We start from the raw sequence: 15437 nt of genomic DNA on the forward strand, positions 1-15437 counted from the left end.
TTTATCTTTCAAATTCACAAACTTTCAAGGATTTCAAGGACCCGTGGGAACCCTGCACCCTACGTCTGATGCCAAAAAGAATCGGGACACCCTACCCCTACACGTGAACGCACAAAGAGAGTTAAGGGCTAAGTGGAAGGGGTGTATTTGGGATTGGGCCTTGGTGACTTGTTGAGGTGTTGACTTGTTGACATGGTGACACAGTGACTTGTTGACTCGTCGACTCACCGTCAGAGGCCAGTTGATGCAGACGATCTTGCTCTGCACCCTGAACAGGTGCATGAGGAAGAAGATGAGGAAGGCGATGAGGAACCAGAGCGTGACCACGTGGAAGAACTGGAAGGCGGCCCAGCTGGGCCAGCCGCGCACACAGGCCACACACAGGAAAGCTATGAGCAAGGCCACCTGAGACACACACACACACATGAAGGCAATGAGTAGTGCAACCTGGGAAATACACACACAGCCACACACAGCAGAAAGACTTTAAAGGAACATTTTGGGAGATTTGCCTATTTGCCATCTTCCTGATAGTAAGACGAGAAGATGATGGCCTCTTCTCTGTGTGTGCAGTAGAAAAATAATTCAATCATGAGAGACTAGTAGAAAGATTAACAAGCTTTAATGATACAACAAATTCATTTTGGCCTATGACGCCATGATATGATGACGCTCTCCTGAGTAGGTATGTCATGAGAACCGATACTTCGGTACCAAGTCGATACCAACATTCTGAAAACGTGACGGTACTCGCTTTCCTCCAATACCCAAAGTACCGACGGGAACCGAGGAGGCAAATCTGGTTGCTTCATTTGTGTTGTTTTTGGGCTGTAAATCAGCAGTTATCTGGCAACTTTTTTTTTTTTTTTTTAAGACTCGCAGCCGTGAACACGTGACTACCTACCCACACACTACACACAGGAGAACAACATGCAACATGGCGGCGGCACCCGCATCTGCTTCTTCAACAACTGCAGCGACAGCTGCCCCTCCATTAGTTGCCAAGAAAAACACCAAAAGTCGGGGATGGAAGTACTTTAGATTCGAGGCTGATGAGCATGGATTAATAATTGAACCCAATAAACCTGTATGCAAACGCTGCCGGAGCAGTTTCCAGACGAAAGGGGGAAACACATCCAACTTAGCGAAGCATCTAAAAGACCGACATCCAGACCTCTACAAAGATTTCAAGGTGAGTGCGTTTCATTTCAACGTAACGTAACGTGTTGTCATTGCCCATCTATTAATAACGTTACCTAAGCTAACGTTAAACAACCCTGAAATAATAAGATTTCAAGGTGAGTGCGTTTCATTTCAACGTAACGTAACTTGACAACGTGTTAACACATGTTGTCATTGTCCATCTATTAATAACGTTACCTAAGGTAATGTTAAACAAGCCTGAACTAATAAGTTATCAAACGTTTTGTTTGAGAAGGAAGGCTGGCATTGCTGTTTAGTTGTGTGTGTGTGTGTGCGCGGTTGGAATAGGCTACCGTTCACTCTGTCAAAAAAAACGATAAAAAAAAAACGTTTTAAATGTCACCACTCCATGTCAGTAAACTACTGCTTGCACTGTGTGTGTGTGTGTGTGTGTGTGTGTGTGTGTGTTGTTTTTATAGTCATTAAGCTGTAGCCTACCTTCTAAATTAAATATATATTTTCTTTCACAGTATGAGCCAGAGGAGGACTTGGACCAGGAGGACAGGGCCGGCCAGGGCAAAGCCAGCAACAGCCACAGCAGCAGCAACAGCCAACAATAACGGAGGCTTTTCTGAAGCTCAAAAAATATGACCATGACTCACATGAAGCACGGAAATTAGATAGGGCAGTTGCTGAATTCATATGCATGGACAAAGTTCCTATCTACACCGTAGAAAAGCATGGATTCCAGAAAATGCTTGAAAAGTTCAACCCCAGATATGAGCTACCATGTAGGAATTACTTCATGTATTACTCTACCCTAACTTTCAAAAAACATGTAAAAAAGGTTGCTAACACAATTAAGTTCAACCTTCAAAACTTTAAACAAATCAGACCTTATCTGACAGTAGGGGCCGCCAAATCTTATCTCCAATGTATGATACTATCACATATTGAGTACTGCTTCACAAACTGGTCTTGCACAGGAGTAACGATCCTCAAACCCATTGAACAGTTATATAAAAGTGCACTGAAGGTTTTTGACAGAAAACCCTACTCATATCACCACTGTAACATCCTCAGTAAGTATCATTTTCTAAGTTTTGTCAACTTTAAAGTTTTTAAACAGGTTGGTATTGTCTATAAGACCTTACATGGACTTTGCCCGCCCCCCCTGAGGGAATTCATAAAACGGAAGCCTGACACAGGACTCAACACTCGGGCTTTCGCCAGAGGGGACTGTGTAGTACCACACCGGACAACTGCCTTCGGCAAAAACACCCTCTCAGTCCAGGGCTGCCAAATCTGGAATTCGCTACCTCAAACTATAAGAAACTGTCTGTCATTCCCATCTTTCAAACACAACGTAAAAAAATGGATTTTAAATAGCCAAATCTGCGACCATGTGTAAATTGTACTGTAGTGCTCTTGTTTTGCTTGCTCTGTTATGCTTCTTGTTTTTGTTTTGTCTTGTCTTATTAACCTAGTTTAGTTCATTTTGGTTTACTTTAGTTTCTGATCCGTTTTGGTTTTGTTATTGCTCATGTTGTTTTTTGTATCGTTCTGTTTAGTTCTGTCCTGGTGCTGCCTCTGTCGTTTTTCTGTCTCTCTGTGGGGACTACGGATGTAATTTAGCATTCTTGCTAACTCCGGCTTATTTACGTTGCCTTGTGTAATGTTCATGAATATGCACTGTCCCGTCCAAATAAACAAATAAAGTAAATAAAGTAAATGTACACAGATCCCCAAACTCTACACTGAAACTAGAAACCTCATCACCACACAGTATTGTATTTTCTTTACTTTAAGGCTACATGCCACTTGTTCTGTTTAAACGCACACAGTATTGTTTGTTTTAAATAATGAAGGCTACACATCACTTCAAATGGTTCTAATAAAGGAGTGTATGTTGAACTACATGGGATTTGTCGCTTTGTTTTTATTTTTACCGTGGTATCGAAAAGAATCGAGTATCGTGGAATTTCACTGGTATCGGCATCGACTACTACATTTCTGGTATCGTGACATCCCTACTCCTGAGATGATGAGAGGGCATCGTCAGTGAAGAATAGGAAATCCCCCATAGGGAGTTCTTCAATCAGGAGTCATGACGATGGTGGTGGTCAGGGAAGGTGGGGCGAAAACAACTGCATCAGCGATGATGATCAGCAACTGAGAATGACACATGGTGGATACACAGCACATAGCAAACACAGTAAAACATGGACTCTGATATACTACGCTGATTAGGTGATTGGATCAGCAGGAAAGGAATAGCTTGGGCTGATTGGTTATTGCCACATGAGGGGAAGCAGCGTGGAAAACTGTGAATAGATGAGGAGACAGCCTAACAATGAATGGGTTATACCTCAAAGAAAGGGGGCGTGCACTGAGATATGAACTGAACTGGGCGTCAGCTGCTGAGTAGCCTTCATTATTGAAAAAAGTCCAAGACATTATTAGGCTACAGTACCCGCCGGCCACCATCGTGCAGCACCTGGCTACAGTGCAGATTTCAGCTACAAATGTGGTGTAAATGACGTCTTTTCAAACTTTGATTGCAAATGCCAGGACAGATGAAAGGATTCATCGATTCGATTCTTCAGCCAATCTCCTGCAGTGAGAAACTTTCCGACAAAGACATTTACAACACAAGGCTGGATTACGCTGCTATGTGGCCAGAATGTAAAGACATTGCTGCTATGGCTGTTAATCATGCATTAGTGTTGCTGGCCAGACTCCCCTCCCTTCAGCCTCCCCTCCCTTCCGTGAGATGAGTCTGGTGGCGCAGGTCTCCATAGTGGGATTGCGATGGGTGGTGCTTGGTGGCAGTGCCCTTGGAAAATAGTTTCCAACAATCCAACTTGCCATTTTCAGCGTGTAGCAACGAGCTAGCGTGTAGGTTTCTGCCGTTAGCTTGCTAGCTAGTTAGCATTGTTGTTTTCACTGAGGCGGCAGGGGACTATAGAGACACTGCGGAGCGTGTCATCATTCAGAAACCATGCCCAAAACGGGGGGAAACAACCCCCCCCCCCCCCCGCTCTGCCAATCCTGCCAGTCTCCTCTGTCGCGTGCAGGGTCGCGTGTTGCACACAAAAATCGTATATACGGAAGATGAACACTCCACTTACTTTCTTGACAGCTAGATCCCAGAGGTGCGAACAAGTCATTGTTTTGCAAGTCACAAGTCAGTCGCAAGTCTTTGCACACAAGTCTCGAGTCAAGTCCCAAGTCAGGACAGGCAAGTCTCGAGTCAAGTCCCAAGTCAGGACAGGCAAGTCTCGAGTCAAGTCCCAAGTCAAGACAGGCAAGTCTCGAGTCAAGTCCCAAGTCAGGACAGGCAAGTCTCGAGTCAAGTCCCAAGTCAAGACAGGCAAGTCCCGAGTCAAGTCCCAAGTCAGGACAGACAAGTCTCGAGTCAAGTCCCAAGTCAAGACAGGCAAGTCTCGAGTCAAGTCCCAAGTCAGGACAGGCAAGTCTCGAGTCAAGTCCCAAGTCAACCCACATGGAAAGAATCTATATGAACATATATGCAACTATATGCAACCTATATGCAACCTATATGCAGCATATATGAGCATATAGGCCATATATATGCCGCATATAGGTTGCATATAGGCCAGATTTAGGTGCATATATGCGCATATAGGCCACATTTATGCTGCATATAGGTTGCATATAGGCCAGATTCAGGTGCATATAAGTGCATATACCGGGCATATAGGTCTCCTATAGCTTCTTTATATCCACATATAGGTACTATATGTGCACATACTAGGGATGGGCATTTCTAGCAAAAACACTATTCGAAATTCGCTGGCCAAATTCGAATTTAATTCGAAATTCGAAAATAAAAATAAAAATGTAAAAAAAAAAAAATTTTTTTTTTTTTTTTTGTGAGTGAAATGTTGCATTGTCTCCCCTGATTCTAAGTCTACGGCTTTATTAATTAATATAAAAAGCTTCTGCTGTGGATTTTTAGCTCAAACAAGCATTGCACCACTGAAGTAAAGAACATGTTACATGACATTGACATTTTCGAAAATAAAAAACAGTTTTGATTATTAAATATATAATATATAATATAAATCATTAAATATTTAGTAGGCTCAGGTCTGAGTGCCAAAGGGGTGCCAAAGTCACCCCCTCTCCCTCTTCATGGGATTTCATCCGCCATTCATTTTTCCATAAACCTTGCTTAAAATGCTTATAAAAATTGTTTTACTTGCTCAAACCAAGCGATTTGACTATACTTAGAATCAGGGGAGACAATGCAACATTTCACTCAAAATTTTTTTTATTTTATTTTTTTCGAATTTCGAATTTCGAATTTCAATAATAAAAGTCGACCTTCACTGAAAAAAGTGTTACTTTGGATCAAAGTAAAAAAATTACGTCAACTTGTTACGGCTAAATTTTTTAGTTTTTCTCAAATTAAAAAATTAAACTCGACCAAAGCAAATATTTCTTGTAATATTAAATTAAAAATTTTTTTTTGAACCAATGAAAGTTTTCAATTTTCATGAAATCACAATTTTTACTTTCAATTTCTCCCCCGCTTTGGATCAACTTATATTTTTTACCCTGACTTGAGCCAAAATCTTACACTACTACAAAGTAATATTTCCACTTTATGAAAAATTAATGAAATTACTTTCCTCTAAATTGAAAAATTAAAGTTGGTTGAAATTATAAAAACACACACAGACAAAGCTCAATTCTGAAGATTTATTATGGCACCTTTTCACATAGAGTCAAACATACACACATTCACATGTCCTTTTTTATAACAAATGTCTCCCTTTGAGGTATTCAGAGGTTAAAGTGCTATCAGAAGCAAAACAAAAGTACAATTTTAAGTTGTATCACAAAGAGAAAAAAAGTGTTCAGTTCACACTCAAATGACGTTGTACATTTATACAGGGGTGGGCACGGTTTCCGGAGATACGGACCCCTCTAACCTCTCCCAGACCCTAACTCTAGACCTAACCTCTCCCCAGACCTAGGGCTGTGAATCTTCACTGACCTCACAATTCGATTACGATTAATCTGTCAACGATTCGATTCGATTAAACGATGCATCACGATGCATTGCGATGCATCTTAAATCGATGCATCACTTTTTCCGCAATACATGATTTATTTTTTCTTACTTTCTTTTTTCTCACTGTGTGGCTACTTTTAAAATAAAAGTGCATTTGGAATTGCATTGTATTATGATCCATAATTGAAATAAACAACTGCATGTACTTACATTCTATTTTATTTGATTAAAAAAAAATGAAAAAAATAATAATAATCGATTTTTGATATTTGTTAATCGATGCAGAATCGTGCACGTCCGCATCGCGATGCATCTTATAATCGATTATTTTTGACACCCCTACCCAGACCCTAACCTAAAATCTCTGGAAACCATGCCCACCGTTGTTTAAACGTACGTTACCATTTTATAATGTTGGAGCCGAAATTGTAACATAGCAACGTTGGTCCAAAACTTACCCCGCTAGCCGGGTGCTTCTGGCTCATACGAGCGCATTAGCGCCCGGCGAACGTCACGCATTTCCCATTTTACACTGTGCCATTTTCACGTCTAGGTCTAAATGCCGGCTCCTACCTGAGTCTTCACGTGAAGTGAAGACTCTATCCGATGCAAAACATCCTCTTCTTTTAATGACACCTAGTTGTTGCATCCAAATTGTTGCATAAAATCCACTTTTCTGTCTCTCAAAAACCGAAAAGCATTTATCTGGAGCACCTCGAGCAACCCGGAAGTCGTTGTTCCGGGTTGCTTCAGATCAGAGAAGAAGAAGAAGCGGTGCTCCAGATAAATGCTTTTCGGTTTTTGAGAGACAGAAAAGTGGATTTTATGCAACAATTTGGATGCAACAACTAGGTGTCATTAAAAGAAGAGGATGTTTTACATCGGATAGCGTCTTCACGTGAAGACTCAGGTAGGAGCCAGCATTTAGACCTAGACGTGAAAATGGCACAGTGTAAAATGGGAAATGCGTTACGTTCGCCGGGCGCTAATGCGCTCGTATGAGCCAGAAGCGCCCGGCTAGCGGGGTAAGTCCAAAACATTGCTATTTTAAAATTGTCTGTGAGACTGTTAGAACATTGCAACATCACTGCCTTTGCATTAAAGACATTTTCCACATTTTTTTCAAGGCAAAACAGCAGTGTGAGCATTTTATCAACTAGTTATCTCACGCGCTCGATTCCTGCGGCCTTGCCCTGGCTGCTCCTTAATGTCACTGATGACATCATCACTGATATCAGTCAGCCCGTGATGTCACTCATGAATTTATGACATCACTGATGATGTCATCAGTCACTCATTAAATATGACATCACTGATGATGTCATTGATGATGTCATCAATGCTGGGATTTATGACATCTTGATGATGAGACAAACAAAGAGTCCGAGCTCCCATTTATGTACTGATGATGATACTGATGACTATCATCCCCCCCCCCCACAAATTCTCCCTCTCTACTTGCTACAGATAAAACATATCTGATGTGATCAGATGTGGTCTGATCTCACTCACTCTTGCAGCTTAACACTGAGGTTCTGTAGCCTTCGGCTCATTTGTCGACTTTCAATGTCCAAGAAGAGTTTTTCGAAGGCCTCAAATGTGTACTTGAGTTCATCAGGATAGGCTACGTTGAGTGTGTAAATGAGTCCAAGCAGCATGGCACAAGCCAAGGCAACAGAGGACAACTCACTGAGGACCTCCACACCGTCGATCACAATACCGATGTCCTTTAGAGGGGAGAGCACGTCGCCATCACGGATGACAAAGATTGCCATGGGTGTGCCTTCAAGTTCTGCCTCTGCCTCTTCCCGTTGCACAGCCTGAAAGACAATTAACTTTAGTATTTTGTGTGTGTGTGTGTGTGTGTGTGTGCAGAAGAGAGGGACAGAGAAAACATGGAGTGGACAGATAGATGACATTCCTACACATTTCCAATACAAATAATTCATACCTTTTCCAGACCTTGATTAGTCTGATTTTGTCTGGTGTTCAATATGATACATGCAGATAGAAATCTTGCCCCAGCTAACAAGGTCATATCATTCCATAGATTGTTCTTCACAGCCATCAAAATGTGACAGATTATTTGCAGGGTTCCAGATTATAAACACAATATTTTTCTGGGCAGAGCCTATGTTCTTGACTGGCAGTGATGATGGTGGATATTTGATATAAAGCTTGCCGACAGCATCCCTCAGTTAAAGTTGATGCCAGTGATGTCATTTGTGCATAAATGACATCACTGGTCCACAACTTAGGAGAATTCTGTTTTTTAGACACCATGACCTTATTTCCATCTTAAAATATGATCTTAAACTCACCCAGATAACTTTGGTTTCATTCAGATCATCCGGTAAGATATTGAGCCGTGAGTAACAGGCAAAAACGGGGCATCTAGATCTAGATCAACGATCTAGCATTACCTTGCTTCACCCCTGGCTCTGCTGTCTGTCACATTCATAGCAGTTCCTCACCCTCCCACTCCATACATTATTCCAAACTGGCTCAAATAAATACACGCTGCCATTGAATTCATCGTCCATAATCTCGAGACCAGATATTATCAGCCAGCGGCGTTTCGAGATTATGGACTCACGGCTCAATATCTTCCCGGACGATCCGAATGAAACCAAAGGTATTTGGGTGAGTTTAAAGGGATAGTTCAGTTTGTTTGAAGTGGGGTCCTATAGGTACTTGCATAATGTTATGCATAATAATGGCGTAAGTGAAATGGGTAAATCACTCTGGAACCATGTCGCACAGTCTATCGAGATCCAGCACTCTCAATGCATCAGGCTGAGCCGTTGCCCTGCAGCTTTGAGGGTCAGTAAGTAAAACATAATTTAGCCACCTAAAATAACACCCACATAAACAAATCAATATCAGTGTACATGTACCCTCTATTTTGACATTTTTCTGCGTTTTAATTTACCATCAAACAGCCGTCTCCTCTCATTTGGCACTACATTTGATCTGCACCGCACAACTACCGTATTCCTATGCCTGCACAGCGCCGCGGAGTAATCCAGTCCCGCGGCGCTAAGAATGCAGTAGTTGTGCGGTGCAGAGAAAATGTAGTGCTAAATGAGAGGGGCTGTTTGACGGTAAAGTGCTGAAAAATGTCAAAATAGAGCATGCATGTACACTGATATTGATTTGTTTAGGCTGTGTGTTATTTTAGGTGGCTAAGTTACGTTTTAGTTACTGGCCCCCAAAGCTACAGGGAAACAGCTCTGAGCCTGATGCATTGAGAGTGCTGGATCTCCAAACACGGTGTGTGATGGGTCCAGAGTGCTTTACCCAGTACACTGACTGTATGCAAGTACATCATAGGACCCCACTTCAAGCAAACCCAACTATCCCTTTAACCCTAGAACACTAACGTGATTTAAAGTCACACCATCACTAACGTCGGGTGTATTTCACCCGATGCAATATACCCCATAAAACATACTTCTCATCAAAATATCTTAAAGTACAACAATACATGGCAAATTGAGGTACTCTTCTTTTGTTTTTAAATGTGAAATATCACAAAAAACACAAGAAAGTTTATTATGGGGGACACTATAAAAAATATGTCAAATTCGGGAAAAATGAGGTAATTGTTATAAATAAATAAAAAACCCAAAAAAACAGGAGCTCCCAACTTCTCCTTCGGTCCACCCATTCATGGGACTTGTGTGGTGAAAAAAAAAAAAAAGTCACCACAATACCATTGTAACTAACCCGAAGATATTTTACCCTCTATCACTAACGTCGGGTGAAAATCACCCGAACACGTAGCCGGTAGAAAAAACCATGAATGGGAGCAGGGAAACAAACCTACATTCAATGACGTCAGTGAGCATCCTGAAGGTACCTAAGGACCCGCCCACCTCAGACAGCAGCAAGACAATGAAAATCACGTGAATTCATTTGTCCGTGTGAAAATCACCCGACGTTAGTGTTCTAGGGTTAAGATCATATTTTAAGCTGGAAAAAAGTCTGGGTGTCTAAAAAACCAGAATTCTCCTTTACCTCAAATCAACTCTCAATAACTGTCAAACTCAATTAATGTCTGCAAAACTATTTACAGTTTTCAGATGTGTGAGATTATGTGCAAAATAACTGCATTGTTTTTTGTGGAGTGTCCATTTAACAGCAAACAGCCTGATCTGAGTGCATTGCCACGGTTTGCTGTCTCACCTCGTACTCTTTGATCAGTTCCTTCACGTCTTCCCCCAGGTACATCACCAGACTCTTCACTCGTCTGATGTTCATGTCGAGGCTCTATAGCAACACACACACACACACACACAGCAAAATATAAATATATCAGATGTCCACGCACCGGCGACCTAACATACAGAAATCAGAAATTGAAAACGTATGCATACCTGATCCAAAGTTTTAAGAACATCAGCGGTTTTCACCCGGAATGCTCCACCTTTGCTCCTGATCACCTGGAGAAGCTGGCTGCTCAATTTATCCAAATTGGCAAAGAAGCGTGCTTGTAGAGGTACCGTTGTGATCCGTAGGAATTCAGCGTTGATCTGAAATATATAAATTACACAACACATTTTGAGTTAGACAGCCACTCTGGAAAACACATCATACATTTACAGCACACACGGAACCCTGATTATGAGCTTCCTATTGCTAGCTACGGCCCCTTTTCCTAGCCCCGCACCATCCCGTGACCTGGTCAGCATCATCATCATCACTCAGTATCCACTGTGACATCATCCTTGATGTCATAAATCCCACTGTGACATCAGTGATGTCATAAATCTGACATCAGTGATGCTGGTCTAATTTGCCACACAGCAGCCGAGCTGTGAATGCAAGCTGCAGGGCCAGCTGAGCGAGCTGCAGGACGGGCGAGACCGTGCAGCGGGCGAGCCTAGGAATCAAATGTGTGTAGCGTGCGAGATCCCTAGTAAATGTTATTAACCTTTTTCACAGCAGCCATTTTGTGTGTAAAAGCACCAATCAAACATTCTCCAATATGGGGGGGGGGGGGGCATGGGTGTGACGTACCTTGTGAGCAGTAAAGTAGGCTGGGATAGGCGACCGGTTGAACAGTTGCAGTGTTCTTGTTACGTGCATCAGAACCGGGCTTCTACCAAAGTCCAACTGGGGATTTGAACCTGCACCGTTCAACCCTGTCCAATAGACGATAAGGCCACCTCCTTGGGGAGAGGAGAGCAGGTAGTTGGGGGTTTCAATGGGAGGATACGTGTGTGTGTGTGTGTGTGTGTGGGGGGAGGGGGCGCGCACGCGTGCCTCCGTGTGACGTACCTTGTGAGCAGTAAAGTAGGCTGGGATAGGAGACTGGTTGAGCAGTTGCAGAGTTCTTGTTACGTGCGTCAGAACCGGGCTTCTACCAAAGTCCAACTGGGGATTTGAACCTGCACCGTTGGACACTGTCCAATAGACGATAAGACCACCTCCTGAGGAGAGGAGAGCGGGTAGTTGGGGGTTTCAATGGGAGGATACGTGTGTGTGTGTGTGTGTGTGTGTGTGTGTGTGTGTGGGGGGGGAGGGGGCACGCGCGCGTGCCTCCGTGCATGGGTGTGACGTACCTTGTGAGCAGTAAAGTAGGCTGGGATAGGCGACCGGTTGAACAGTTGCAGTGTTCTTGTTAACGTGCGTCAGAACCGGGCTTCTACCAAAGTCCAACTGGGGATTTGAACCTGCACCGTTGGACCCTGTCCAATAGATGATAAGACCACCTCCTGGAGAGGAGAGCAGAGGAGAGGATTCACCAAATACCCACAACCAATACTGAAACCCATAATACCAACCTACACCATAATGCCAAAACACACAGGGCTCTATTGTCGCAAAAGCGGTAATTTAGAGTTTGCACTTGTTTTGCTGCTAGTTTAACACCAGCGCAATGCAATTTAAGAGCGTGCACAAACGCATGTGGCTTCCCCCTGCCGCACTATTAGCTCTACGCCCGTTATAAATGATTATCTAAGCAGGTGTGTCAGCGCATTCAGGACACCATTTATTTTACGCGCTGCGCAGCGCAGTCCAGGGGAATTCCTTTGGGATTTGTCATTACGCACAGAGGTGCCACACCAGGACATCCAATTCTGCTTCTAAAATTGGGTAACCAACAGATTATTCAGTGAGGCAATCAACTATAATTCACTGAAAAACAATTATCACACCGCAAAGAGGGGTTAATGGAAAATGAATTGAGGAAACGTGGATATTGTAGCTACTTGCAATATTCACCTTCACCTATCCCATAAACCCGAGGGTCATTGGGGCACCACAGACGATCAGCCCGATTTTTGTATAGCCTACAGCAGCCAATATTTTAATATCTTAAGTTGATCTCAGGGCTCTTATTTTATTTTACTGTAGATTATTTTATTTTATTCTGGTTAATTTTTGTAGACATCCCTTTAATCCTTGAAGTCCGATTTTTGTATAGCCTACAGCAGCTAATATTTTGAGGTGATCTCAACAAAGCCCGGGCGTTTATTTGATTTTACAATAGTTTGTTTTTTATTTATTTATTCTGGCTTATTTATTTGTGAAATCGCTGTAATTTATTTGATGTGATTACTTGATTATTGGATATTGGACATCATTGTTCGTTTGAATAAAAACAAAATAATTGAAGTCAGACTCCTGGCCTCTTTCTCATTGTTGCGCAGTGGGACCCCCCCCCCCCCCTTTCTCCAAACAGCAGGTGAAATTGTGTGAGGTTAACCTGGTGTAGCACGCTGTAGCATGCAGGCAGGCAGGAATGCTGGTGTTGGTCAGTCTGGCCTGCTGTTCATATGGTTGACCAAGAAAACACCTTTGAAAGTGCAACACTGGAGTCTCACTCTCCACCACAACCTCAGGTACCACACACCTATGATAAAGAGAGAGAGGGAGAGAGAGAATTAAATACATCTATTAATAATATGCTTATTCATAAATCACAATGGTAATTGCATAGCTTCATGCAACCTGAAGTCAAGCAAATCTAATTAGAACTGATTCGTAAATTTACCAAGACAGTGATTGCCATGATTTAGTCAGATTACCGTTGCCCTCCTCTGAACGATGGTGGAGGTGAAATTCAGAGCGTCTCCTCTTGTCTCACTATACTCTGTTTGCGCTCAGACCGGAAAATGTCTTACTTGTAACCAGTGCAGAGGTGCTAAGATTGAGGGTATGTTTCTTCATACAAAATACAAAAATATACAATAACTAAAACAAAAAGTTTACCAAATAGAAAGTAAAGAATCTGTTTTGGGTGTTGAAGGAATACAATAAACATGATGTACTCTTATCAGAAAATCATGTAGATCAAGTATGTGGCCCTAATGTGTAAATTAGGGGTCCTTGATATTCAAAAGATTGAGAATTGTGGCCTAGATCAGAGCTGGTTGGAGGGCCTTGGGTCAAAATCCATGTGTGAAATTACATTAAAATGTTTTTAACCTTTATTTATTCAGGGGAGTCTCACAGAGAAATGCTCTTTTTCATGAGTGCCCTGTTCACATTGACACACACATTCACACCTGGAAGCTGACCAGTTCAAACACAGTCTGATCTTCTGGCCAGTGAGCAGCTCCACTGGAGCGTTTGGGTTTAAAGGCCTTGCCAAGGGCATCTCAGTGGTGGGAATGAGGGAGGGCCAATTGCTTTATTATACAGAGACAATTTACATTCTAAATCTAAAATGTTTTTTCAAAATAAAAAAATATATACTCTTGGATCGGTTTAACAGTTGTATTAGTTAGATTTAGAGTTGGTTGAAATTATAACAAAGGCCATTTTCAAAAGGGAAGACAACTTTCTGACTGAAATGCTCCAACAGCCATGCTTTCCCCATGCCAAAATGTGGCCAAACTCTGGAGTATTTACCCACCTTGCAGACAAGCTAGTTTGACATGGTTGATAGCAATGGATTCATTCACTCCTAGTTTCAGATGATATAAGTATAATTTTGTTAGCTTTAAAAAAAAATAGCCCACTAGAGCCTTTGGAATACAGTCATCAAGCCACATTTTTCTTTGATCATAAAAGCCCGATGCCCAGGCCTATATCAGCTAAATCTAATAGCAATACAACTCACATGTGGCTACAGTTTGTATGTTCACGTTTCAAAAGAATACTAATGAAATTAGAATGTCCCACCCTGTGGTGAAAACTCGCCAACAGTCTTAACATTAGGTGCCTATTGTGTAGCTAACATGTAGGTTAGCTCAATGGCTAACTACAATGTTGCTATCAGACTGGTCTGGCGCCGTTTGTTGAACTAAACCTACGTTATCTAACAGGTTGACTAACGTTAATTTGTAACGCTAAGCCACATTAAAATCACATCTCGTTATATATCTTACCTCTGCGGATTTATCAGTGAAGTGAGGCAGATATAACTAGCTACTGCCTCGCGCTAGCCCAATAGTGAACTAGCTAGCTACAGGGAGCTACCATGCCAAAATACAATGCAAGATTATGCTATCAGACTGGTCTGGCGCCGTTTGAACTAAAGTTACGTTAGCTAACAGGTTGACTAACGTTAATTTGTAACGCTAAGCCACATTAAAATCACATTTCGTTATATATATATATCTTACCTCAGCGGATTTATCAGTGAAGTGAGGCAGATATACTAGCTACTGCCTCGCGCTAGCCCAATAGCGAACTAGCTAGCTGCAGGGAGCTACCATGCCAAAATACAATGCAACATTATGCTATCAGACTGGTCTGGCGCCGTTTGTTGAACTAAACTTACGTTAGCTAACAGGTTTACTAACGTTAATTTGTATCGCTAAGTCACATTAAAATCACATCTCGTTATATATCTTACCTGTTTATCAGTGAGGCGGATAACTGCTGCTGGCTGCTCCCAGTCTGAAGAGACGGGATGCGGGTTGTGGGCCGCAAACAAGATGGAGGACATTCTAAAAATTTCCTCCACTGTGATTGGTTAAACGTCAGTAGTCACGTGACTTTGCCAAATACTGCATGAGAGCAGAAATAGTATTTGATAGAAAGTTAGTGATGTACTTTACAGCAAGGGGGGCCTGATGTACTTTTGATAAAAGTATACACTGTACCTTAGACCAAAGAAAAGACAGAAACATAGTTATATTGGGTCAGATCAAATATAAATTACTCCTTGCATGAATGGAAGCCCATGTTCAATTATTACAGTGTTGATAATAACAACGATTATTCGAAAATTCGAAATTCGATGCCCATCCCTAGCACATACAGGGCATATATGTCTCCTATATAGCTTCTT

At 42.1% G+C, this 15437-nt stretch overlaps 1 protein-coding gene across 1 annotated transcript in view; it reads right to left on the reverse strand.

The window, feature by feature from the left end:
* cmtm7 (CKLF-like MARVEL transmembrane domain containing 7) overlaps positions 1 to 15437 on the reverse strand; it is a 102951-nt gene that overhangs the window by 50003 nt on the left and 37511 nt on the right. Inside the window, exon 2 of the mRNA XM_083636791.1 lies at positions 229 to 405. Within this exon, the coding sequence (XP_083492917.1) occupies positions 229 to 405 (177 nt within the window). The remainder of the gene's footprint in view (positions 1 to 228; positions 406 to 15437) is intronic.

The sequence above is a fragment of the Poromitra crassiceps genome (genome assembly GCF_964638095.1).
Source record: "Poromitra crassiceps genome assembly, chromosome: 1".
Lineage (NCBI taxonomy): Eukaryota > Metazoa > Chordata > Actinopteri > Beryciformes > Melamphaidae > Poromitra > Poromitra crassiceps.